The 27,988-nt window shown below is 38.8% G+C and overlaps 1 protein-coding gene across 1 annotated transcript in view; it reads right to left on the bottom strand.

Moving 5' to 3' along the window:
- Positions 1-26,510, bottom strand: part of ca10a (carbonic anhydrase Xa) — a 284,872-nt gene extending 258,362 nt beyond the window's left edge. The window contains 2 exon segments of the mRNA XM_042508113.1: positions 25,026-25,456; positions 26,195-26,510. Coding sequence (XP_042364047.1) covers positions 25,026-25,086 — 61 coding nt within the window. The 5' untranslated portion in view covers positions 25,087-25,456; positions 26,195-26,510.
- Between the last annotated feature and the right edge of the window lie 1,478 nt (positions 26,511-27,988).

The raw sequence follows: 27,988 nt of genomic DNA on the forward strand, positions 1-27,988 counted from the left end.
CAATTAGAGACCAACATTCAACATTAAAGTGCTTCACAACCACATCACCAACAATCAAGGATCAAGTACAGCAAATTGCATATGACTCATACTTCATTCCTCCCCAATCGTGTTGACTTATTAACTACAGACAGTGAAAAATACAAGGAAATAAAGGAGAAAAAGCATAAACCAGTATATGTCTATCCATTTCAAACTGTCGAAGGTTACACATTAAGTACAATCAATAAAATCCTCTTCAGTAAATGACATCTACGTATAGGTCCCATGACAATGGATATTTAGATTCATTACAATCAAACATCTTCAATACAATCATCATGAATAGCTACTTAAATCCTTCAGCTCACTCTACTTGTCTTTGTATCTTGCTAAGAAAAGTTGCAGTATCATCAGCAAATTTAACATCGAAGCATCAGATGAGTTAGCCCTACATTCATTTAAATGGTCAATAGAACTGGACAGAGAGCACTCTCTTGTGGGGAGGAAAACTACCACTATTACTTAAAAAAGTCTCAAATGGCAATGCTACTGTTAAACATACACTCTATATGAGTGAAACTCAACTTTTGACCCATGCACAACATCTGGCCACCAGTAGGGTGCCAGGTGCCCCGAACCACCTTATAATTCGAAATAAAAATAGAGTAATTCACATTGGTTATTGTTTTTGTACTATTAGTACACATAAGATGCCAGAGTGTATAAAGCAGCATCAAAATAGAGCTTATTTATCAAAAAACGTGCCAGTGGTGGATCTCCTGCATCCCCCAAAAGAGGTCCTCGCTAAGCCTGAAATGTCCAAAAATCAGAGAAATGTCCCAAAATCCTAAAAACATCCTAAATGTTCTAAAATCCTAGAAATGTGCTAAAATCCTAAAAATGTGATAAAGTCCAAGAAACGTCTTAAAATCCTACAAATGTCCTAAATTCACAGAAATGTCCCAAAATCCAAAAAATGTGCTTAAAATCCTTGAAATGTCATAAAATCCTGAAATGTCCTAAAATGTGCTAAGAATCCTAGAATTGTGCTAAAATCTTAGAGATTTTCTAAAATCTTGAAAACACCTTAAAATCCTAGAAAAGAGCCTAACTCCTACAAACATCCTAAACTCAGAGACATGTCCTAAAATCCTAGAAACATCCTAAAATGTCTTACAATCCTACAAACATGTATGAGGCTGCTGGGACTGGCCTCTGGCCTCCTGTCATTTTGCAAAAGCTTTGTATAATATCTGTGTGCTGGTTAGGAGCAACAGAGAAGACAACACCAGCACATTTTTTTGGGGGTCTCAACTGCTAATTTCACTTCTTGCGGCGTGCGTTGCGGAGACAGTTCTGAAACGTATTTGGAAGATGAGAGGGCTTAAAGAGTGGTATGTTAGGGGCTGTGTTTGCTTTGACTGACAGGTCTTTCAGATCTCAAAACTAAGAGAGGCCTCCCTCCCGTCAGTCTTTGCCCGAGTTTGTTGGCTCCAAAACAAACACTGACGAGATGGCAGCAGCCATACACCCAAATCCAGGCTTCAACGTGTCTCCTCTGAGACATGTGAGTGATGCTCCTGTTTTTAACACTTCCCCAAACCTCACTGAAAAAAAAATATTTTTCAAGCAAATAGAGAAATGCAGGCACAGACACAGACTGATAATGATAGTTTAAAGTTGAATATTTTAGCTCTAACATCACAATAATTGCATTATGTCACCAGTAAAAGGCAAAGCTGGATGGACAGTCTGGTGTTCTTTTACACATTGTATGAGGAGGGTGTCAGGGGTGTATTCAGGCGAGCTAGAGAGAAGTGGCTGACTGTTTATCACACTGAATCTTTCTGACTCTGACAGGAACACTCTCTCTGTTTGCCCACTTCTTCCGCTCTGTCCCACTTCTCATCGGGAAAACTTTGTCCCTATTTTTCCTCCAGTGAGTGCCGTGAAAAAAGGCAGAAATACATGATTTTGTTTGTTGTTGCGCAAGAGAAAGGAGAGGTGAAGCAGAGAGAGTGAGGCACTCATCAATAATTGAGGGGGTGTAAAGAAGGTGAGTACCTTTGTCCTCCCTGACCTCCGCTTTTATTGAGCTAAAAGCCATAAAACCCTGTGTACCTGCACCGGTGACTAGACATTGTACTACTTACCACAGTGTGTAACAGCTCGGCTACATGCAGAGAGCTGAGAATAGCTACAAACTGAGTCCACTGCAGTGCCCTGACAGTCAACCATACTCAGTCATTCAAGCATTATTTATCACAGAACATGAACACAGCCAAACTTCAAACACACTTAAACTCGCTTCTTTTTATACAAGAGTTTGGCCAGCTTTAAAGGCAGCCTTAAAGACCTACTAAAATCACAGAAACAAGCTCCTTACACTCGCGGCTGATTGTTGCCATAACTGCAGAGAGACCTCCGTCCAGCTGTAACTCATGTGTATCTGCAGTAATGACTACTACCAGTTTGAAACCTGAACCTAAAAAAAGATATCGCCAGGAAAAAGTAAAAAAGTTCTAAGAATTTTGAAACATAATTTCAAATATTTAATTCTGATCATTCTAAATATATTTTTTTCCAGCATCCAGACAGTTTTCCCTTAGCTTTTTTAAAGAATTATCTTCTGAATCTACTGTTTTCTTGCAATTTGTGGAACATTTCTTTCATTGCCCCCCCACCATGTTTCTAAATGAAATTGCACCAGTATGCTCAGGGTTAAAGGGTTTAAATACTTGTGAAAGGCGTCTGAAAGCAGCATAACAAAGTGATTTTGCTCCAGGTTTGAAAGGGTTACAAGTAGGTCTTTTAGACTGTTTAACTGGTGTCACTAGAAGGCCAGCATGGTGTTATAATCTTGAAATAATGCCCCTTAACAGCATTGTTCTTTTCATTTTGCCATCATTGAGCGCAGCATGAGCCCTGTTTTTCTTCTCTTCCTTTTAAAATCTAAAACATTTCAGTGCTTATTCATGCTGCATGATGATACTGTAACCATGAATGGACAATAAACAATCAGCTGGAATACTTTTTATATTGCACAAAAGTATATATTTTATGATGATGATGATTAGTATGCCTTTTTTTTACCTTTTTTAAAAAAATATTATTCATCCTAAACAGAAGAGAAATTGGTGCAAATGTTTTCACTTGGGTAACACCACTACAAATTTAGTACATTTAGAGTGTTTTCATATACTTCTATGTTTTCTAATGCTCTGATTTTGTAGGGGCAGATGGTAGCGCCGGCACAGAGGTTAAGCAACGTACTGCTGTATATGCCACATTAGTTCATCTCTGAGAATCACACAGTAACACAAACAGACTCAACAATCAAAGGCAGTGGTATACTAGCAACAAAGGATACACTTGGTAAGGGTGAAGAAAACAAAGTGTTTGGCTAAAAATACAAATGCTTTTGGTGCTGTGAACGGCTGAAAAAGTCCTGAACTCTTGTGAAAAATTACCCACTTCTGGTGCCACAAATACAACTGAAATGTCCCAATCCCTCCCTAAAAAACTCCTGCTTTTTGATCCACAAACACAGCTGAAACTTCTTAAATTCTTGTTAAAAATACCCACTTTTAGTGCCAAAGTCATGGCTGAAATCCAAGGTCAATAAAAATTATCCACTTTAGGTGCCACAAACTCAACTAATGGGTTTCAATCCCTCCCTAAAAAAACTCTGCTTTTGAAGTCAAACACAGCTGAACTTTACTAAGCTCTTTTTAAAAAACAAAACAACAAAAAACACCCACTTTTGGTGCCACAGACATGACTGAAATATCCCAACCTTGGTTAAAAAAAAAAAAAAAAAAACACCTGCTTTTGAAGTCACAAATACAGCTGAAATGTCTCAAACTCTCAAAAATGCCTGCTTTTGGTGCCACAGACATGGTTGAAAAGTGTCAACCTCCTGAAAAAAATACACATTTCAGTTTATACCATCTCTCTCACTCCATAAAGCCTAAAATGTGACAATATCTGCTTTTTTCACATTGAAGAATTGACCAAACATGATGTTTCCGCTGTGTGTCGGCAGATTGTGTAAACACCAGTTCAGATTATTCCGGAAGAACTGGTGACAAGGCAAAACAAGCAGCTACTGTCACAGAAAGAGAAGGAAGGGAGAGTGAAGCGTGGATAAACACCAGCTCTCTGTATCACCCACCCACTTACTGTAGAACACGCTCACTTACTCTCCATCCTCCTCACACAAACACACACTATTCAGATTCCTGCTGCAGGACACACATCTGCACAGGATTATCAGATTAGCAGCTGGAGATTTTCCCTGACAGGGCCTGTGTGTGTGTGTGATGGAGAGTGAATTGGGGCACTTGGATGGTGCTGTTGCATGGAGCAGGCATGACTGCGCTCTGATTGGTGCCCGTGAAAACTCGCTGTCCACCTGCAGTGTGACGCTTCCACATAACCGCCGACACCACAGCCGCTGTCTTCCTCCCCTCTTCCTGTTCCCTGCTTTCTCTGCCAGTCCCCGTCACCGACTTACTCATTTTGCTTTTTCTGGCTGCACACATTCGCACGCACGTACACGCAGGCACGCACACACACTCCACATCTCATCTCCCCGTGGTAAATTACAGCTGGCGTGGAGGTCGTCTCACTCCAGCTGGCTGATAGACTTCAGATTCCTGAGCAGCAGATGTGATGAGCTACGGCTGCTTGGGGACAGGCAAGGTGGTCACTCACACACACATTTGTACTACTATATACTTGCGAGGACTTCTTACTGACATCATTCAATTTTGAACTGACGTCTAAACCCAAATCACTGCGTCAGGTGTCAAAGTCAAACACTTCACTTCAACCTCCTTACTAAGAGATCCTGCTGAATTAGCAAAGCACAGAGGCTAAGCAATGAACTGCTGTGGATGCCACATTTGTTTGGCTCTAAAATATCACCCAATAACACAATCTAGACAAACTGTGGGATATTAGCAACACAAAAACCATTTGGTTAAGGCAAAGAAAACATGTTTTGGCTAAAAATGCCCATAAACACAGCTGGAATTGTCCCGGCCTCTTGTTAAAAAAAAATGCCCACTTTTGATGCCACCAAAACAGCAGAAATGCTCCAAATAATCATTAAAAAAATACACACTTTTGTTGCCACAGACATGGCTGGAAATGTCCCAACCTCTAATGAAAAAATACTCACTTTTGGTGCCACAAACTCTGAATTGTCCCAGATACTCATCAGAAAATACCTGCTTTGATGCTACAAACAGGACTGAAAATTTCCCAACCACTTGTTAAAAAATACCCTCTTTTGGTGGGACAAACTCGGCTGGAAATTCCCAATTTCTCGTGAAAAAAAATGCTCACTTTTGGCAGCTGAAATGTCCCAACTAAGTCAAAAAAATATTTTGTAGTTTCGTTTTTCAAACTTTGTTTAAAAAATGACCAATAAATCTACCTTCTATCTTCATTAACACAGCTGAAATGTCCTAACCTGTCATTAAAAAAATACCTGCTTTTAGTGTGACAATTACAGTTGGAAATTTCCCAACCTATGATGAAAAAAGACTCACTTCTGGTGCCATAAACATGTCTGAAATTACCAAAATGCTGGTCAAAAGAATACCTGCTTTGGCACTTTAAACACAGCCGTAAATGTCTGAATGTTTTTTTTTTTAAAAATACCTGCTTTTTGCACAACAAACACTGTGGAAAATGTCTCAACCTTTTGTTATAAAATGCCTACTTTTGCTGCTACTAACACAGCTAAAACATCCCAACCTCTTGTTAAAAAATACTTGATATTGTCAAAGTCAAACACATCCAGCCTCTCAACTCAGAGACTTTGCTAAATTAGAAGAAAATATGCTAGCTCCACCTGTACTTCTGAGAGGGAACACTTATTTCTAGCACGTCCAGAAGAGGTGGTAGCTCAGGAAAATGTAAACATGGCTAGACTTATTCATTTAAACAATACGCTTATAATGTAGAGGAACCGATCCTGCTGGAGGTGACGAGTGAGTCTTTATCAGCCATGCAGACACATTTACTGTGCACACAGACTAAATGTCAAGCAGTTTGTCAACTGTTAGAACAACGGCTGAGATCTCTCTTTACAAGCAGCAGCCACCTGCGCTTATTTTTGTCAGCAGACTCAAGGCTTGAGGAAAGTTGTGAAACTTGAAACAAGCGCAAAAAAAGTGAAACAAGCACATCTCCGAGTGTTCAGCCAGACACAAACAGAGCAAACTGACAACATAACTGTATGACATGAGAGGGGGTGCTCTCTACCATTTAGACACACATTAAACCTTTGAAGTGGTGGTTCCATTATCCTTTTATTTTTATTTCGTAAGTTTCCATTTAATTCTGTATCTTCTTATGCTCAAATCAGAGTTCCAGCGCAGAAGCTAAGCAATGCACTGTTGTGGTTAGTTCCACTCTGAAAAATTACACAATGACACCAACAAACTAAACAATCAAAGGCAGTGGTATACTAGCAACACAAAAGCCACTTGGTTAGGGTGAAGAAAATGTCATGGTGTGGCTAAAAATACCCATTTTGGTCACAATTAACACAGCTGGAAATGCCCTGACCTCTTGTGAAAAAAATTCCCGCTTTTGGTTAACATACTCTTCTGAAAACTTTTGTCAAAGAGTGCCTGCTCTGACACTATAAACGCAGCTAGAAATACCCCAATCTCCTGTTAAAAAATGCCTGCTTTTTAATGCCACTAACATGGCTGAAATGTTTCAAACTTCCCTCAAAAGGTTTCTTCTTTGGCACTACAAACCAATCCTGAAAATGTCACCTCTTGTTAAAAAAATGCCTGCTTTTGATGCCACTAATACAGCTGGAACGTCCTAAATGAGTCCTAAACTCTTGTTAAAAAATACCCACTTTTGTCGCTACAAACACGCCTGAAATTTCCCAAACTAACATAAAAAAATACTTGCTTTGGCGCTGGAAATGTCCCACTCTCTCGTTAAAAAACACCCACTTTTGGGACAACAAACAGAGCTGGAAATATACCAACTCTGTTAAAAAAACACCTGCTTTTGGTGCCGCAAACACAGCTGAAAAGTTGCAAACTCTTGTCAAAAATATCCTTGATTTGGTGCCACAAACATGGCAGGGAATGTCCTAACCTCTTGTTAAAAAAGTGCCTGCTGTTGGTGCTGAAATGTTACAAACTTTATTTAAAACATACCTGCTTTTGTTGGTCCGCAACAGTGCTCTGCTGCCATCAGCTGCTTGGCAGATCTATGGACTAGGTGTCAAACCATCCACCATCCCCCTCTCCACCTGATGAGAAACCGTAGTCCGAACTACATCACACTTATGAACATACAAGAGTAATGTATCCGTTGTTTGCAGAAAACTACAATGCAAACATGTTATTTTGGCTACTGCACCTGTTATTTTAATCTGTCAGAAAATATTTTATCAACATGTCATAATTAATGCTATTCATCTCGGTTTCAGATTGTAGCTACAGGTTGTGAACATTAATTAGGCTAACACATGAAATTCAGTGTAAAAAAAAAAAAGCTTCAAAGAAAAGCTGCAGCTGAGTTATTTATAACTTTGGCTACTTCCAAGAGCTGAAAGCAGGAGCCAGGTAGATTTAAGAAGGGATTTGTAAAGATTCAATTTTGATGAACAAATTCCAGACTGGATTCAGATCAATTAATTAGCTTTTTCATCTCCACTGTTGAAGAAATGAGAACAAGTCAGAATGACTTTCACAACTCAGAGTGTTAATGCTCACCAGTGTAGTAAAAGGGCAGTACGCATTCACACTGACACTGACCAGACGGCCATGCAGAAGTGGGTGGGCAGAGATTCAAGCAGAAACACACTGCAGGCACCATGTGCCGCTGAGGTTTGCAACATGAGCTGCAGCCACTCAGAGCAGAGCAGCAAGTGATTGCGATTCCTTAGTAACACCGATGTTTGCCCGGTGGCATATGGCCGGCTGGTGGAGACACGTGTTATTGTCACGAATACACCAAAGGCCCCTACCCCGTGATTTCATCATCCCATTTAAATTTCCAAGCTTCCCCGAGGGCACGTTTTTCTCTGAAGGTAGCATGTGATTATCTGCGGTGGTCACAGTTGCTCACAAAATGAGGTTCAGAAGGGGAAGTGGAGCCGCTAATGTGCCTCTGTCCCTGGCTGCAATCAGGTGTTGATATTACTTTGCCTTGAAGCCAATACTTGGCTTGCACAGCTTGTTTTGAAAATTTCAAGTCGAGCGTTAGGTAGGGACTTCATTACTGCCATTGCAATCTTCATGCTCCTTCTGCACAATATTGAATTTTTTAAACTTTGAACACTCCCATCAAACATGTTCTGTGAGCTGAAATTCCATTTTAGTATGGACCCCAGAGGGCAAATGAGAGACGCACAGACTGGTTAAAAAAAGGCGGAGAAAGAGGACGAGTTTAACAACTGAAAACACTCCGCCTTGTATTGAATCCCAGCTCTAAACAGGTTGTCAAAATTGCACAGGAGACAGACAGACAACCGATTGACATAAAAACCGCCGTGCTTCCTTCTGCACAGCACTTTTGCTGGAGCGCTATAGCTGACAACACAAAAGTCTTTTTGGCATGCCAAGGTGGATTCTCAAGGTGTGTGAACAAAGGATACTTTCCTGTTTATGCTCAGCAAAAGAACAAGAAAACTGAAATGATGCAGAGAGAACAGCATTGTGTTTCAGAGCTGCATGATGAATTAGCATTGGGCACATAGTCATTATTTAACAAGACGGTGAGGAGTAAGCTTTCCTTTAGCTATAACACATAGAAAATTAAGTCATTTTTACTGCTTTCACAACTTTTATAATAATATTTACTGGTGAAGTTCTTTAAGTGAAACCTGGGGCAACGTCACTTTTTTTCTGCTGCTTTCAGATGCCCTCAGCAAGTATTTAAACCTTTGAACCTTGAGAAAATTAGTTCAATTTCTTTCAAAAACATGGTGGAAAAGGCAAAAAGCAAACTGGTAAGAAATGTTCCAGAAATATATTTATAATTACAAACATTACATATTTAAAATTATATTACGAAGTTATTAGATTAGATTGATGAGTTTTTCTTATTTGTAGCATTTTCCACATCTTGTTTGCCCTTGTTTTTTTCTTCTTTTTTTTTTTTTTGTTTTGCTGTATTTATACTAATTTATGTTAATTTTCTTGTTCTTTTTGCTAATTTCTTACAAATTTTTGGGGGGTCACAGCAGTAGCTATAAACCGTACAGTGTGTGTCATGGAGCCAGCATGGTGTGATTTACCTGATTGGAAGTTCAGTGAACTGAGATGCCACCAAAACATGAAACTACAGCTACACACCAGTCCACTCACATTATGGGTATCAAATAAAGTACTCTTGCAGTACTGGTATCACCTCAAGGGTGTTGGTGCTAGTGTCGTTGGCTGATTATTTAAAAGATACCCTGAATGCACCTTGAACTTTGAACTTGGTGCTTTTCCATCCATCCTTGTCAATAGCACAAAATTTTAAGTATGCAGTTTGAAATGCAGCAGATCTTAACATCATCGAGATACAACAAATATGGTCGTCAAAAACAGGTCAACCAAATAAGCTGCTCTTTGCACTGCATGCAGTTTAAACTTTTAATGTTAACTCAGCAAACTTCCTGTTTTGTTTTTTTTTTAATCTTGTGTTTATGTAATCATTTTGTGTCCCCTCCTCAGTGCTGGTGGAGCTCTTCACGCGTTCTTTTTACCCTCAGCAGCACTTTGAGGCGTTTGAGTCGGGGGATGGATAACTGATCTGTGGATGCAGTCAGAGCTGAATCAGATCACATCAATAGAGAAGAGAAGCAGCTGCTACAGAGGAGGCAAATGCAGACTTTAAGACCCAGCGCAATCAGTTATTAAGTTTTACTTTCACTGCGCCTGTCAAACAATAAATATATCTAAAGGCTACATTGAAACAGACATTTCGTTTCAGAACTCTCAAGCTCCTAGTTTTTGAGTGGACCTGACTTGCACCAAACGACCTACTTCTGTGATTCAGAGAACTGTCACATTTAGCTTCTGATGACAAAAAAAAAAAAAAAAAAATTTAAAAGCCAGCCACCCTTCAGGCAGCATTTACAAAATATTGTTTTTTGTTGTTTGGTCATTCACGTTGGTCTTTGGCTGTATCCAGCTGTGTGGTTGAATTCTTTGCCATATATAAAACAGAGGTGCATTGATACATTGATCTAGATTGATATAATCAACAATCCAACATCATCAATGCAAAGATAAAAAAGCGATACATATAGTCATTATTAAGACAGGCTTTATTGGTTTTATTTTGAAATTCCAATAGACCATCCCTGTCCCAGTTGCCATCCAAGCACACCTTCCTAAACATTTAAACAATGATAGCAACCTAGTGCAAGGCGGATATTGGTAAGCAGCCAAGAAAGATACGAGGATGATTACCGATATCATCTCATATCGATCGCAGGCCCCTGACATGAATCAACTCGAAATTGTATTGTGGCAGACTTTGATATAATCAAAAAAATAATGTCATTGTCATCACCGCTGCTTTGCACTGCGCTCACATGGCAGTTACCGCTGTTTTTAGGACAGCGTTTTTACAAAAGCGAAGGACCCAGCTTCCAGTTAACTCAGTTTGCTCTGTCAGATAAAAACATTTTTTTCAAAAACAAAGCACTTCCGTCACTGCTCAATTCTAAAACAATAACCAATTTTAAGTTAGGATGTATTAAGATATGCAAACATGTCCTTGGTTGACAAAGTCACCAATGACTTAGCTCCACTGCCACGTGTATCAATGAAAGAACAAATATCAATCGAGTTACGGCGTCCATAAGAGGAGATTAAGCAGACTGCTCCATTGCAGAAATGTGCTTTTAGCCAGTCAGTCTGGTATGTCAGAGGGTCAAGACAGTAGAAAATCACAGTCACATCAGAGAACTCAACACTTAGATCTTTGAGCAACCAATTTCAACAATGGATAATTGATATTAAACATATACTGTATGTGAGTAATAAAGTCTTTCTTTGTTGCTGCTATCTTTACATCTTGCCTGTTTGCACTGTTGCTCTACATGAATATACTGTATGTCATTACTGCTTCTACAGCTTGTAAAAATTACACATTTCATTATATCAACATCACTCAAGTACAGTTATAGTTGGATTAGGCCATTTATTTGGACTACTGTCCTTGTCCCAGCATACAAGTATCGGGGGAGAATCCATTTATTTACAGAAGTATGTCCGACTCCAAAACAGTAGGTGGCGATATGCCCCTTTTCAGCTAGTTGCTATTAGACCATCTTACTCATCTTCCTGTTGACGTGTTGCATCACATACAACAAGTTAGCAAGCAGCAAATGGGTTGCATGTCACACGGTGAAAACATGGATAACTTTTCAGCGCTGCACATTATGTACGTACTCAACACTTTACTTGGTACCTTCGTCTTGTTTTGTTTTTTGACATTCTTCTTCCTCTTTTGTATTCCCGATTTTCTTCTGTGATATTACGCTATTTGACTTTCAGAGCATAGCCCAGCGCAGGGACTATGGAGCATGTGCAGAATTCCTAGGCCAATTCAGGTCCGACTGAAGCATATATGAAAGAGTAAATCGACCCCCAACTGCATTTTCTGGGTGTTTCAGTCTGACTTTGAGAAACTTGGTAAGATTTCAGTAAGACTAACATGTTTGTATGTATTTTAAAAGTCCAGTTTTAGTTTAACACAGTAATTCAACATCTTCTAAGATCATGTAGACGTAGTGACTAATTATCATTTATCAAATTTATTTTGTTGATTTTTTTGTCGGAAAGTAATAGTGATAATAGAAAATAAAAAAGTAATAGTCAACCTTACAGTGTGGTTGCAAAGTCATAAAATATTATGATAATATAACGCTCTACCCGACCATGGAGACACAACTCATATGCTCTGAATTTTGCATATTGGCCTTCAAATTGCTTTTACAACTAATGAATTATCAAAAAACTGGCCACTAAATTTTCTGTCCATCAATTAATCTGCTAATTATTGCAGCTTTACTTTAAATTCTTTCATCATATCAAGTCTCAACATGTTAAGTACAGTAACATTGCACAAACATGCCCATCTCAATATATTTTTTTGTGTTAAGTTTAAAAAATATGTTTAAAGTCTTCTATCTGCTGCCCAAAGACTTAAAAATGTTAAACAAGCTGGCTTATGTAACAAAAAAAATTGAAAAGGTTGAATCATCCTAGCCCCTTTTGTATTTTTCTTGGTTTTAGAAACGCATTAAATAAGACAAGGGAGAGAAAAAGAGAATCAATCCTATACCCACAGTGTGGGGATGGAAGGATTTCTGCTGAAAACATGTGAAGGCAAAGCTGAGGAGCGAAAAAAGACATTTCTGCATCTGAACAGATGGACAACAGCAGACTAAACTGTTTACCTGGCACATAATGTCAAATCCTGTTTAGAACTGGCTTTCCGAGCACTTCCGGGCAGAGGAGGCATACAAATACTGCGGGAGAAACGATACCATAATAGAGGAGAGGTAAAAAAAAAAAAATGTGTGCTCACAGCACTACGACAACATATCCCTGCTCTGGCCTTTTGCCAGAGAAGAAATAAACTGTGTAAAAGCACACACACAATAAGTCTTTATGGATCTCGCCACAACTGGAGTCCACCGAAAATCAATACTCTTTTTTTTTTTCGCTAGAATACCTGAAACAGCCCAACTGTTCTGTTTATCAGGTTGGTCTGAATTTCTGATCTTTGATTTGGTCATTAGAGAAAAAATCTAGCCTAAAGGTAGCCTGATCAGTTTTGGAATGGTAGACAGTTAAGTCGATACCTGTGGGCATTAGACATATAGGCTATCTCCCCAAAGTACAAACGAAAAGATCTCAGACTCTAATTATTGGAGGGCTGAAAGTAAGACTAAATCACTGACAATAAATCATGCTGATTACTGTCTTCAACTTGTTGACTTACAAAAACATCATTTGAGTCAGTCAGTTAACTCTTTAAAACCTGGACTGACATCACTTTTCTTGTGTTGTGCTGCTCTCAGATGCCAAGTATTTAAACCTTTGAACACAGAGCAAATTGGTGCAATTTGTTTCAAAAATATGGGAAAAAGTGGCAGTGAGAAGCTTGGTATGAAATGTTCCACAAACGGCAAAAAAGAAGAAAGATTTAGAAAATTATTTTTAAAAAGCTAGGGAAAATATCTAGGGAGAAGGGGAAAAAAAAGAGAAAAACTATAATTATCATAATTACATATTTACAACTAGTATAATTTCAAAACACTTCACTAAGCCATTTAGTTGGCTTACACACATCTTGTTTGCCCTTGTTTTGTTTTGTTTTTTACTCATGTATGGTAAATCTCTTGCTCTCTTCGCTAATTTCTTGCATATTTTCCACATCTTGTTTGCGCTTGTTTTTTCTTTTAACTTTTTTTTCTTATTTTTGTGATTGTTTAGTTTTATTTTTACTACTATACATTAATTTTCTTGTTCTTTTTGCTAATTTCTTGCTAATTTTAGGCTTCTTCTTTCATTTAAAAGCACCCCCTTTCAATGTTTTTGCCAGAAATCAAGCCACTTAGCCTAAGGTTTCAAAGGGTTAAAAACTAAGGGTCACAAAGGACCATTAGAAAAATAATGTATGTTTCAGCCCAATTACTTAAATCCATGTATACTTTGCGTTATAACAAACACTATTGTGTTCTATAAATGCAAATGTTGATTTTCTCTCGCCCCAGGCAGCCATTGTTTCGCTGTAAAATGAGACAGTTTGTTACCAGGCCGCCATGTTGGATACAGTGAAAGTAAGTAAGTAAAAGTAAGCAAACACCAGCCTGAAAACCTTTCTCATTTTACAGTAGGGACACACTGATCTGAATGATCAGTATCGGGCCCAATCAATGCATCTTTTAATTGGTTGGAATCGTTTCTTTTGAGCACGCGCCCCGCCCGATCCTTTGATTACATTCACCGCCATAGAGTCGTGTAGTGTCGGAAATGGGAAACATAATTTGTAGCAGATATTCAGATTTTATTGTAATGGTTTTTCATGTTCAACTTGCGCTGCTGCACCATTTTAAGAGGAACTGAAATTTTTATTGGTCATTTTTAGTTAGATAATGCTGTAAGAAGCTGAATTATGACTGATTTTTATTTGTTTTTATTTGTTTGTGGGAATGTTGAAGTTCAGCTATAACACTGCTTTGAAGTGGAAGTGTGATCACGTCTCTCATTTATCGTGTTCTGTACTTTTAATATAATACTGCACTAAGTGGATTTGAGAGCTATTTCTGAAGACATTTGAATTTGTTTACTTTGGTGAAAAATAAAATGCTACACTAAGTGGAATCATGAAAAGAACCATATAAAAATACTTCGTTTACTTTGTTTTTTTGTAAAAATAAAATAAATAAAAAAACCTTTAGGAACTGTTTGAACAGACTTTTTTTTTCTTGTATTGCATTGCAGAGCTATTAAACTATCAAGCATATACATTAGATTGATTTTAATAACTTTAAAGTACTTGAAGTGTGTGTTGTGCAGCTATTATCTGGTTTAAAAAAAAGTATCGGATAGGGACTCTGGTTTCAGCAGATACTCAATAGAAAATGACTCGGATCAAGATTGGAGGTGAAAAAAACTGATTCGGACATCCCTTCTCTTGTTCATGATTAGCCACTTCTAATAATAAAAAGGTATCAGTATCCATAGCAATATTGGTAATTCCCTCCCAGGTTTTACTTGATCTGAACAAAAAGTTGTGGTCTTGCCCAGCCTTGGGTTGAAGCACAAGGAGCAGGATGAAGGGGGAACAATCGGGGCATTAAAGTGGGTTAATTCAGCCCTGCTTTACATTCATAACACAGTTATATATTTATCATCTATAGATGATGTCTCTGTGGAATACCATGTAGGCAGATACATGGAAGAGCATCAGCATGCATTAGAGATGAGGCTTGCTCCATCATGGCTATTATTAGATTGCATTTTAAGATCATGTGAAAGAAAAAGCAGAGTGTTAAAGCTATAGGCCTGACTGAATATGACACGGATAAAACAGACATTATGGATTAATATAGAGGCCGAGGAGGAGGTTCAGCTTCAAACGTTCTATATGGAGCCCGTGTAACATCAAAGCACTGCCGCCAACAACCATGAAAACATGTTTTATAATTAGCAATCCTCAGTGAAATGCCATCACAGTCAAGATGATTACTCTTCCCTTTTTCAAGAAGGAAAAAACAAGACATCATTTCCCAAAAACCTGAGTGCTTCCTGTAACTAAGGCAACCAACACTTAGGGATGGGGATCAAAACCAAGCCCCCAGGAAGTGTGCCAGGCTCTGATGCAAATTTTATATAGTGGCCAAAAGTGGAATTACACCATCTAAGTCGGTCACGTGATGCACACTGGCCCAGGGAGACTTTTCCGTATTGACAGACATCGGGAAAGATAGGTCTGCAAATCAGTAAATAATTTTTTGTGAGCGTTAAAATAAAAAATCCTCGCGAAACGACTCCTGTCACTATCAAGATTTTAGCCATCCAGTTTGATGACATTTAGAAAGTATAAAAGAGCTGCAAGACTGAATTTTATAGACCGCCATTCAAGCTAGCGAGGCGCTAATCTTGAAGTTGGTGGCTCCGCCGGCGGATGTTACCCACTCAGGCACTCTCAGCCGCGCTCGGCTGCCGTAAATCTATAGTACGCATGCTCTATTTTACACAATGTTACATCAGGAAAAAGAGCTTTTTCTGCTTTATGCACCAATGAGCAACTCTCATAGGAATGAATCTGGATACAGCCTCCATGGCTGTATCCAGATTCCCCTGTAACACAATGACTCAAACCCGGTTCTGCTTTTTTCAAAATCCAAAATCAATGACATCTGAGCTTATCAATACTGCTGTTGAGTCCCTTTGGTCCTATAAGGTAATATTCCATCCGGAGTCAAGTCACGTCATTTAAATCCAATCACACCCAAACTTTGTAGCAAGTCCCACCAGTTAAAAATAGTAATCCAATTTTGAAATCCAAGTTGAACTCCACCTAAGAGCTAGTTAGCTGAATAAACAGGGTTGCATAAGGTTTTATTGTGATGTGTTCGAGGTCGGCTCAGTGAAATGACTGTAAGGCAAGAAAAAGAAAATGTAGTTTTTGGAAAAACTTGAATAATACCAATGTTTTAGTGAGAAATTTTTTTTTCCCAGCAATATAATATGTAAACTAGAGATGTAAATAAATGTTTTTCATGTAGTGCTGCTGATATATTTTTGCTATTGTTAGTTTTACCTTTCAATGACGGGGCCCTGTTAGAGCAGCCATGTTTATTGAAGGCTAGACATTTTTTATTCTATTCAGTCACTTGTTCAGCAATTAAAGCAAAACCAGATCTGTTAAAAACGTATTGTCGCCTCATCTTTCCAACAAATAATAGAAAAGTATCGATAGTGGCATCAATAGACTCAGATTGTTAAGGAGTCTCCATAATGGTATCTATACAAAAAAATAAATAACGATCCCCATCCCTTCTAACACTCACTCATATTAATGATTTCCAAATGCATGAAAACAAGGGGTTACAACCAAAATCTCTGCTCCACTAATTTCTGACAAAATAAAGAGAGAAGTAAATACAAATGTTGACAAATCAAAATTGAGTAGCAGGCTCCAGGGTCGAGACTCTAGATGAGATTGACCCGACATTAACATCAGTCCGGCGGGGCCACCATGCTAGAAGTTTTTAATTTACAGCCAGGGCAAACAGTCAGAATGTTACAGGAAATGCTGTTGAAAAAATCCCCAGACCACCTGACCTCTGACCTTTGGACTGGACACATTCCTGCCTCACAATACAACTGAGGTAAATTTGGTTTTGTGGTGCTGCAAGCATTAAATAACATTTTTTAAAAACTTCTCTGCAGCATTTCTGTCCACATGACCTGATTACCCTTGATAATTCACAGAGCTCACTCTGAACACTTTTCACTGGAATCGCAAACTACAGAAGAAATCGTCCAAGACAAAAAGAGGCTAACTCTTTGGATGCAGCAATACTGGAGCACTACAAATTCTACAGCCTTATTAAAGTCACTGTGGCTCATTAACCCTTTGAAACCAGAGCAAATTGGTTTGATTTCTTGTAAAAACAATGGACAGGAAAACAAGAAATGACCAAAAAATTAACAAGAAATTAGTAAAAAGTACTAAATGGTCTGCATCTTTTTAATCTTCCAACTACTACAAGGAAAACACAAAAAACCCAATAAGATAGTTTTGAAAAAGTACTTGAAAAATTATGATAATTCTGTAACATAATTTTAAATATGTAAAAAGTTTTTCCCTAGCCTTTTTCTTTTTCCCTAAACATGTTACCCTAACATTCTTTTAAAAATCTACTCATTTGTTACAATTTGTGGAACATTTCATACCAATGTGCACGCTGACTTTGTCACTTTTTGTAAAGAAGAAATTTCACCAATTTGAGGTGAGTAGAGTTTTAAATACTTGTGAGAGGCAGGACCCATGGTGCTTTTATTTTGAGTGACCTGGCTCGTCTGAGGCCAGAAGTGTAATTTTTCTTGCTGTGGACTTGAAGCTTCCGGTCACTGTTGGATGTTAGCATTTGCAGACTGTTAAACAGATACAGAGGCGCCTTTAACTGTGAGGATTCATTCACTGTGAGCTGGAAACAAACCCACAGCTCTCCAGTTCATATATTACTAATATTTGCAAGTTGCGCTGATGCTCTGTGGTCGCAAAATGTGACTAAACAGTTGCAATTCGAACTCTGCAAATACAGACACATGCCTTACCCTCTCACAATACTGCCACCACCACTCATTAAGTTCAGCTGTTAGTTGGAAACAAATGAACAGCTCTCCAGTTTATATATTAATATTTGCAAAGCGCAGTAGTGCTCCATGGTCACAAAATGTGACTAAATAGTCAAAGTCTTTTTGTGTGTGTGTCTGTGAGAGGCAGACAGCTGTAGGGGAGAGTGAGAGTAAAAACGAGGTGACAATTATACTTGATATTCGCAATAATTTATACTTCATGTTCGTGATAAAGTCTTTCATACATTGCACCTGGAACAATCTGCAATACATTGAGTATATTCAATATTTTGCCCACCCCTACACTATTGTAACCTTCTTTATATGGTACAGAGAGTAAAGATGAGCAGAGACAGCAACCATGCAAAGAAACTTCAGACTCTCAGCAAAAGTGAAACAGCCTTCCAGTGCTTTGGCTAAAGCCAGCTAGACAACAAGGTCATGCATAAGAGATCAAAGACAAGAATAGGCAATCGCTAACTCATATGCACACGTCACTAACTGGACAGAATTATTTGAAGCTATGGTAGACCGCCTTCAGTATGTAACCTGTCAAAATGATGAACGGCAAAGCTGCTGCTTTGACTGCACTGATTGAAGTGTTTTTGAGGCTGCAGCTACAGACCTAGAACTCGCTGACACTGTGACATCGTGCATCAGTTTCTGTGAAGATGTGTGTCGACTAATACCTTCTGTACAACAAACCCTAGTGGACAGTAAAACTCAGGCAGCTAAGTCAGGCCAAAGAGGAGGCCTACAGAAGTGAGGACAGGATCCTGTACAGCCGGGACAGAAACCCACTGAAAGGGAAGATCAGAGTAGCAAAGAAGAGCTACTCCGAAAGGATATAAACCGCCATCAAACGCTCAACCATCATCCCGGTCCCCCAGAAACCCTCCAGGCCTGTGGCCATGATTTCTGTGGTCATGAAATCCTCCCAGAGACTGCTGTTGGACCACCTGAGGGACATCACAGGACCCCTGCTGGACCCTCTGCAGTTTGCCTACCAGGTAAACAGGTCTGTGGATGATGCAGTCACACAGGACTGCACTACATCCTGCAACACCAAGGGACAGTTTAGGACCAGGGACACTCAACTTATTGTGCTTCAGGGCCACTTCTGCAAAATGACAGGAGGCCAGGGGGCATCGCAGCAGCCCCATACTGTACATGTTTCCTAGAAATTGAGGGCATTTCTAAGATGTAAGGATTTTAGGACATTTCTAAGGTTTAAGGATGTTTCTAGGATTTTAGGATGTTTCCAGGATTTCAAGACATTTTCAGGGCTTTAGGACATTTCTGAGATAAGATATTTCTAGGATTTTAAGACATTTCTAGGGTCTGAGGACATTTCTAGGATTTTAGGACACTCATATGATATTAAGACATTTCTAGGGTTTTAGAACATTTCTAGGATTTTAGGACACTCACATGATTTTAGGACATTTCTAGGGTTTTAGAACATTTCTAGGATTTTAGGACACTCACATGATTTTAGGACATTTCTGGTATTTTAGGATGTTAATAGGATTTTAGCCCATTTCATTTTGAGAGTTTTAGGACCTTATTGAAATTTTAGGAAATTTCTAGGATTTTAGAATGCTTATAGGATTTTATGACTTTTCTAGAATTTCTAGACATTTCTAGAGATCAAGGACATTTCTGAGATTTTAGACTTGTCTGGGATTTTAGGACATTTCAGTGATTTCAGGCCATTTCTAGCATTTTAGGATGTTTCTAGAACTTTGTATAATATCTACAATTCTGAGACATTTCTATGATTTTAGGACATTTCTAGGATTTCAGGAAAATTTCTAGGATTTTATGACATTAGGGGTTTAGCTAGGACCTCTGGGACTTTTTTTTCTTAATGAAATTGCTTTATTTTGATGCTGTGTTATGCACTCTGGTACCAAAAGTACAAAAACAATTCCCAGTGTCAATCACTTTATTTTTATTGTGAATTAGAAAATGGTTATGGGGCCACTGGCACCCTATCTAGGGCCAGATTTGGCCCATGGCCTATAAGTTGAGTATCACTGGGATATACAAAAGGATCCATCATCCGAAAAATCCTCCCTTCCAAACTCCCTCATCTCACTGTGCCAGCCCCCACCTGTGACTGAGAGCGCCTTAAGTCAAATTCCCTGTTTGTGTACACATACCGGGTCAATAGAGCTGATTCTGATAGTGATAGGATGTGTCAGAAATGGGACGTTTCGACAGTGTCAGAGTCTGAATACCCCAGCTTTAGAATAATGATTGTAGCTCATTGGCTTCAGAAAATCACCTGAGGGTGCTGTCACAGAACCCACAGTCACTCTCCTGTTCACTGTCATTGGACCAATGCTGAGCTTTGCTTCTTGATTACATCACAGATTACAGTCTTGGCACTGAGGGGACTTTCATGTCCACAATCCGTGCTCAACTGTGCAAGATAATAGCCTTCCTTGAAGTGGTTTCACTGCATTGTCATTCCTTTAGAGTTATCTTTAACCCGACATCAAGCTATGTGATAACAATCAGCTGATAAATGAGCGCCATCCAGTCAGATATTTGCGGGGAAAACGCTGACTATCCCAAGCATCATCAAAGGAAGGCTTTCACGGTATAATGTGACTCACACAACAAGTACAGATGACACACGGGCCTAAAGGTTAGCAAACATGCAGTGTTTTGTAATGTTGAGCACGCACAGAAGCAGCATGTCTACATGTCCACATGAATACTTGTACTTTGTCTTTACCCATGCAGTCATTCTATCCACATCACTGTTTATTTGTCAAAAATATCAATGTGCAAATATTTTGTAAAAGCATAGTCAACCAAGCAATACTGACACAATATCAATAGGTTGCTGGTAATGTTTGTGTAATTTATGTACTGCATTTTTTTTCTAAAATGCAATGTAGCATATAATAGATAATATTGTATTAGGTTGTAAGCATTAGTTGCTGTTCACATGCAGATTTTTTTTCTTGGCGTCATTTTTTTAATAATCACCAAAATTTAAAACAAAAAAAAAAAAAAAAAAAAAAAAAAAAAAAGAAAAAGGTCGACAAAAAAATTAAAAGAAAAAAATTGCCAGAAGTTTTAAAGGAGAAGAAAAAAACGTTTTTAAAGACACCACACAGGCTTGGAAGGCATGTTTTGGAAGGCTAGTAATATAAAGCTTCAAAATGTTTCAGCACACGTGATAGTAGGGCTGGCGCGAGGCAGAGCTAAAGTAATCTTATTACAAAGCCAGTATCTGAGGAAGATTTAAAGGTTTGCATATCTATAAATAGCCTGAAACATTGTAGGGTGACTCAGTAATGTGGAACATCAGGTAAAGTGGGGCAAAATCAATGGCCAATCACCAAAAGTGATCTTGACTAGGGCTGCGGCCACACGTCGACATAATCGTTTACGTGAATAAGTCGATCAATACGTCACACCCTATGACACAGAGCGCGTCATGAGAGCGTGAGCAGCGCCGCGCGTGTTGTTTTTATGTTTCGGCGCTCGTGTATCAAGTTAGCGCGTGCGCACTGCTCGCCTAAGCGGCCATCAGTTGCTGATACAATGCATTTTATTTTGAAACATTGACAGGATGAGGTTGTCAGCTGTGCAGGAGCTTGTATAACTTCATAAATGAGTGGAATATGTTCTTATAAATATGAAAATACAGCACTCATATCAGCAGGAAGCGACATGCCTTAAGGCCCAGTTAAGGCTGGACTATTTTGATGCAAAAATAATGACTAGTTATAATTATTTCTATCAAAGAAAATTTATAGTGTTATTCAAATTGCATTAATTTTACTGTAAGATGTTTTTGTTGGACTGCTAGATTTGAGGTTTGTTACTGTAACGCAGAGCAACTGTTTTGTTACCCCTCCTGAAAGTAACTTGTACTTTACATAGTTTTATTTATTTTGCTGTTGGACTGCTAAATGTAGATTGCACTACGTTCCTGTTACTTGAGTGGAACAAGCTCTTGCATTAATTAATCGCATTAATTTTATTTTGGAGAGACTTATATCAGACCGTAAAATACAGTTCGTTGTTATATTAATTGAGTAATAAAAAAAATAATAGTTACATTAGTAAAAAAAAAAAAACGATAGATTAATCGAAAAAATAATCGATAAAATAATCGTTAGGTGCAGCCCTAGTCCATAGTAACGTGAATCTTCACTGGGTCATTAAAATTTGTGAACAAAAAAACACAATCTTAACATCTTCTTTGGAGCATCTATGTCGTTTTCACATTGTGAATTATAAGATCATGGACACACTAAAGTCAGAAGAACATGTACCAACTGAGAAAACGGACCACTCCAGGTGCACCTAAATGCAGCATCACTGGCTTTCAAACTAGCTTCCGCTTTCAAACTATTTTTAATCGATAACAAGTCGGGAAAGAGCTCCGAATAAGTGAAATACTCCGCCTTTACAAAAACACAACGCAGTGGTTACGTGCACACACCTCCACAGTCCAATATTTGTGTAGACTTTATGTAAACATGAGCACAGCCAAGGCACGATAATTGCAAGTCAATATAATTAAAACTACGACACACCGAGAAAATGCTGCAAAATCATAAAAATACATCAAAAAGTCACTCGATATTCATCACAATATGAAAAGAAATATGGACAGACCTGTTGAAGTTGTCCGTCACACGCAGAACAAACAAAAGGTACCACACCGTCCTCCGTTTCTAACACACTCCTGCCGGTTCACCGCGAGGCCTTGACCGGAATTTAATTTTCAAAATAAAAGCACCATCCTTTAACCCTTTGAAACCTGGATCGATATCAGTTTTCTTGTGCGTTCAGATGCCTTTGTCCCTATGGAACCTGAGCAAATGTGTTCGATTTCTTTCGAAAATATGGTGGAAAAGGTAATGACCAACTTGGCAAGAAATATCCCACAAATGGTGAGAAATTAGCAAAAAGCTGACAAGAAAGGGGATTGTTCTTTCTTTATCAGAGGAGGAAGGAGGCTGATTTTGTCAGCCCTCCCCAAAGCTACACATATTTTTTCCTTGACCCTTCCTGAGTGACGGGGGGGAATGCATGAAGCATTCCTCCCACATAATATGAATGACTGTCATACATTTGAAAATCTAAGAATAATTTCAATATGATTTTTACAGTTCCCAGCTGTGATAAATGGTGTATTTTGTAATTTAAAAAGAGAAAAATGCAAAAAAAAAAAAAAAAACTCAAAGGAGAAATGCCAAATAGTTTTAAAGAAAAATTGCCATAATTTTTTTCTTAAATCACCAAAAATTTTAAGAGAAAAAAAAGCCAATTTTTCAAAAGAAAAGTCGCCATTTGAAAAAAAAAAAAAAAGAAAACACACAGATTTGGAAGGCATGTTTTCTTTAAAAATCTGTGTGTGTGAAATAAATACAAAACCATTTAAAGTCATATGCCCCTGTCCTACACTAAAATATTAATAATTATAAAAAAAAATACCTCTCCAGTGCTTAAACAATTATTTGACATGCCTCCCCCTTTTTGCACCACCCTTCTAAACAACGTACAGTCCCTGATCAAGCATTTTTTAAAGCCCTAGATCTGGTAATCTCTCCATACTTGTATTTGACTAAATGTACTTAGTTTGATTTCTCCACTTTTTTACAAAAATACAGACTATTTTTCCAACCCTACTCAATAATGTTTCAATGAAAGCAGTTGCAAAGTATGTTTCAACTTAGTATTAAATACTTACAGCTAGCCTACTGATATTTTTAACATCCCAATTAATAATTACAGGGTTTTGTTAAAATTTTTCAGGGTAAATATAGTCGCCAGAGTGCATAAAAATCATGAAAATATAGCTTTAAAAAATTGCATCTATTGGTGAAATATTGTGACAAAAAGGAGTGATATATATGTGTCTATTTGAATAGAGCTTCTTATTCAAAAAAGAGGTCCAGGCTAAGCCCCCCCAGTTTCCTCAAATCCTAGAAACGCCCCTGTAAAAGGCATGAAAGTAACATCATAACTATTCACTGATTTACTCATATTTATTCCAGAAAAACTGAATGTTGTCCCTGGTTGGATGACATCAATCAAAGATATTCTTCAAGAAAAAAATATAGAAACTGTTGGGTGGGGCTGGGCCGCTGGCGTTGGCTGGTTGCCACATAAACCCCTTCACCTCTCCGCTAACCTGAGGGCCTATAGGTATAGAGGAGGACAGCCTGGCGTGCGTAATGCGTAAATACAGTGGATTACGCACCAGTTATCTGACTGTATGGAGTGAATCTGCAGATTTATGTCTCCTGCGAGCAGAAGGACAAGAAATTGGGCGAATCTGTTCGGTGTTCTTTAACACTCAGACTGTCTACCCGCAACATTTTATCCAAAATGTAGCTTTTGCGCATCGGCGAGAGAAAAGCAGAACAATATGTGCCTTGTTTGTAAACACACATCTGCACAATTTACAGTGGAAAGAAGTTAAATTGGTTTTTTTGCCTCATGTTTTCATCAAAATTAGACCGGAGACTCTGATTTTGGATTAAAATATGATTTTAACGCTTTTAATATTGGTCTGTTTCAAAGTATCCGCTGAAATAGTTCAGTGAGGGAATGCGCTGCTCCATTGCTGGCTCAGACGCATCTGCCTCCATGGCACACTCCGTTTTCACAGCATGACCTACAGCGCCGCATCCGCTCATCTCACCGAGCGCCGGACGGACTGCGCTCACCGGTGCGCACAACTGCTTTATTTGATAATAACTCTGACTGAATTGTTTCAGGAGCCCAGAGACTTGACAATGACACAGACAGGGCAGGGGAGAGGGGTGATTCCAGCTTGCACGCGATATGTCCGTGGAGCAAATGGGGAAAAAAACATAAAAAGAATCCATCATGTTCATTGTGGTTTGCATTAGAAAAAGACCACCCATGTCATGCGTGCGTCAGAAGCCTGCGCATCTACTCCTGAAGGCTACGCGGTGACTGTCTTGAGCCACACACACGCAGGCTCACAAACTAGGGAACATTTAGCATTTTTTCTCTCCACATGCAGCGCGTTTCATATAAATTCATCATTTTTTATCCCCGAAAACCAAAGCTCAGCCGCAATCATCTCGCAGAATTTCAAGAAAAACTCATTCATTTAGATCTCACGCACCTGCCCAAAAAAAAACCCCACCAACGACGCCCATAACTCACCTGATATGCAGACAATAAAATTGGCTTGAAGAATAATCAATATTTCCCAAATTATATCCATCCTCTGTCTTCATTCCACGGACATTACGCACGGATTAGAATCAAAAATCGATCAGAAACGGAGCTTTATCAGTTGCAGATGTCCTCTTCTCTCGGACTGAATCCCGCTGTGCACCTTCCACCAGGTATTTTCCACACCAGACACATAGCAGGTGATCAAAGCCGAAGGAAGAAATGTTCCCACTAACAATCCCAGAGACGATGAGAGAGAGAAAAACAGAACTCCAGAGCAGAACGCAGATCCTCTTGTCAGTTCACTGTATTATTCCAGTGCGCCCTGGAACGGACACATCCATCCATCCGGCGCCGAATCAAAAGAGCGGGCGTCCCGTAACGTTCTCACCAGGGAGAGTCACACATGATGGTAAAATCTGTGTGTTGGGAAAAAAGAGAGAGACACAGAAATTAACGAGGCGGGACAGCTGAGGGATCTGACTAACACCTGGAGACGCCTCACAACTCAAAAACTCGCATCGCCAGGTGGCGAGCCTCCGATCGACACTTCTCCCCGTCACTACGAGGGAACAGCGTCAAGTCTTGCGTAATTACACTGCTATTTCCTGTGTAGACTGTCAAAATAAAAGCTTTGGTTTGTCTATAAACGTGGTAAGATGTATGCATTAACCTGAAAATGATGTTAAATAATTACAAACGGTGGGGAAAAAAGCAAATAAACCATAAAATGTTCTGCTTTATACTAATTATGCCATTATTTGATAACAAGGTATTTTGATATGTTCATTACTTTTGGCGCACCACTCAATGTAGCATCACGTGACTACATCATGCAATATTTGTCACATTTCAAATATTTGACACAAATATAACCCCATTTCCCCCTCTGTGCGTCCACACTTACATTATTTTTTTTTTTAAAACAACTTTAATCTGAGCTTTTAATTTGAATACACATTCACAAAACTTCCGGTCATGTTTTGGGTGGCGGTGTTGGGCTTTACGCAGGGTTACTGTGCTCGCCACCCCGCACCACGCACCCCGGGCTTCAACTAACACAAGGGTTGTGCAAAGTTCTAAGCATTCCGTGCGAATGAAAGACTAAATTTGTAAGTAAGTGTGTTAATAATGTCAGGAGAGTCAAACACACTTACAGCGATCGGAGACAAATTCCCTGCACTGAGAAAAAGCCGATAGGAAACTCCAAAAGGCGCAGCTTTGACGCACCGGGGAATATATGTCCTGAAAGGAGACTCAGTTGAAAACTCAAAGCAGACAGCAGGAGAACATGAAAGCAATCCAAGTTGGTAATAAAAGACGATATCGATCTGCCCTCAAAGGAAGGAAACGTTGATAATAATGAGCTGTGATGTAATAATGATAAACTCCAAACGCGAGCAAATGTGCACTCCCGCACAGGTTGTATCCACGCTAACGGACCGCGATGGTTCTCCTGCTCCGGTCTGGCACCGGGCACCCAGCGATGCCATCCAGCTCTGCGGCTCTACACGCTATTAGGATTCACGAGGAGCGACGCGCGCGGCCGGTCCGGCGGGCGCGTACAGCGAATGCGCGCGCACAAGCAGGCAGGCAGGCGGGGGCACAGGTGGATGAAAAGCGCACACTGCAGGAGAAAAAAAATGTCTCAGGTTTGGTGTTAAAATATTGTTTGCGGTAAATGGGATTGCGAGTGTAGAATTTGCGAGAATGCATAAGACACAGTGGTGTCCAGAAAATGACATTTGACTGGAAAGAGAATTACAAACAGTTGGAATCACGTTTTCCTGCCAGGGGATTTTTGTGCTCTTGGATTGAAAAAGACACACACACACACACACACACACACACACACACACACGGAAAGAGACACAGAGAGAGAGGGAGAGAATAAACAAACAAGATCATGTCCAAAGAGGACTGGCAGTCTCTCACCAATCTGCTCGTTTCATGCAAAAAGCGTTATAATGCTTTGTGTGCGTGTATTCTTGCGCGCGCGCCCGTTTATACCACACCAGAGAATAAGCTCCACACATTCACACTGCATAATGTGTTATAATATATAAAAATAAAATCTAAAAAATAATTGTAATATAGCTGAAGTTCTGCGATAGTCTGGCGACCTGTCCAGGGTGTACCCCGCCTTCCGCCCGATGACAGCTGGGGTTGGCTCCAGCTACCCCGCGACCCTTACGAGGACAAGCGGTTACAGAAAATGACTGACTGACTATTTGAAGTTTTCACTGAAATACTTATATTTTACGTGAAAAGAATCTGTTACTAACACTTTCAGATGCGCAGTGGCAGATCTAGCTTTTTCAGTGCTCGAGGCAAGCTGAACCCTGCCTCCCTTCCAATATATCATTTGTACTAACAACTATTATCATTATTATTATTATTATTATTAGTAGTAGTAGTAGTAGTAGTAGTAGGAGGAGGAGGAGTAGTAGTAATAGTAGTATCAGTAAATTAAATAAATATTAAAGAAATCTGATAATTACAATAAAAAATAACAACAACAATGACAATAAGAACCATAATAATAATAATTATAATACATTACATCATATAATAATGATAATAATCATTCATATTATTACTATTAACATTATTATTGTGTTTTGTTGTTGTTGCTATTATTGTTATTTTTTGTTATCATATATAATTATATCATATAATTACTACTACTACTACTACTACTACTACTACTACTACTACTACTACTAACTAAATAATAATAATAATAATAATAATTATTATTATTATTATTATTTATTTATCATTATATCTGATTTTATATTATTATATTGTATTTGTATTTGTTAGGGAACAAGAACAATCACTGATGAGAAATTAAACTCAAATAAACAACAACAATAAATAAATTAAGCAACTAACAATGGTAATTAAAAAATAACAATAAAGGAGTACAGTATGTGCAAACTTGCTCC

Source organism: Plectropomus leopardus, chromosome 19, assembly GCF_008729295.1.
Source record: "Plectropomus leopardus isolate mb chromosome 19, YSFRI_Pleo_2.0, whole genome shotgun sequence".
NCBI lineage: Eukaryota > Metazoa > Chordata > Actinopteri > Perciformes > Serranidae > Plectropomus > Plectropomus leopardus.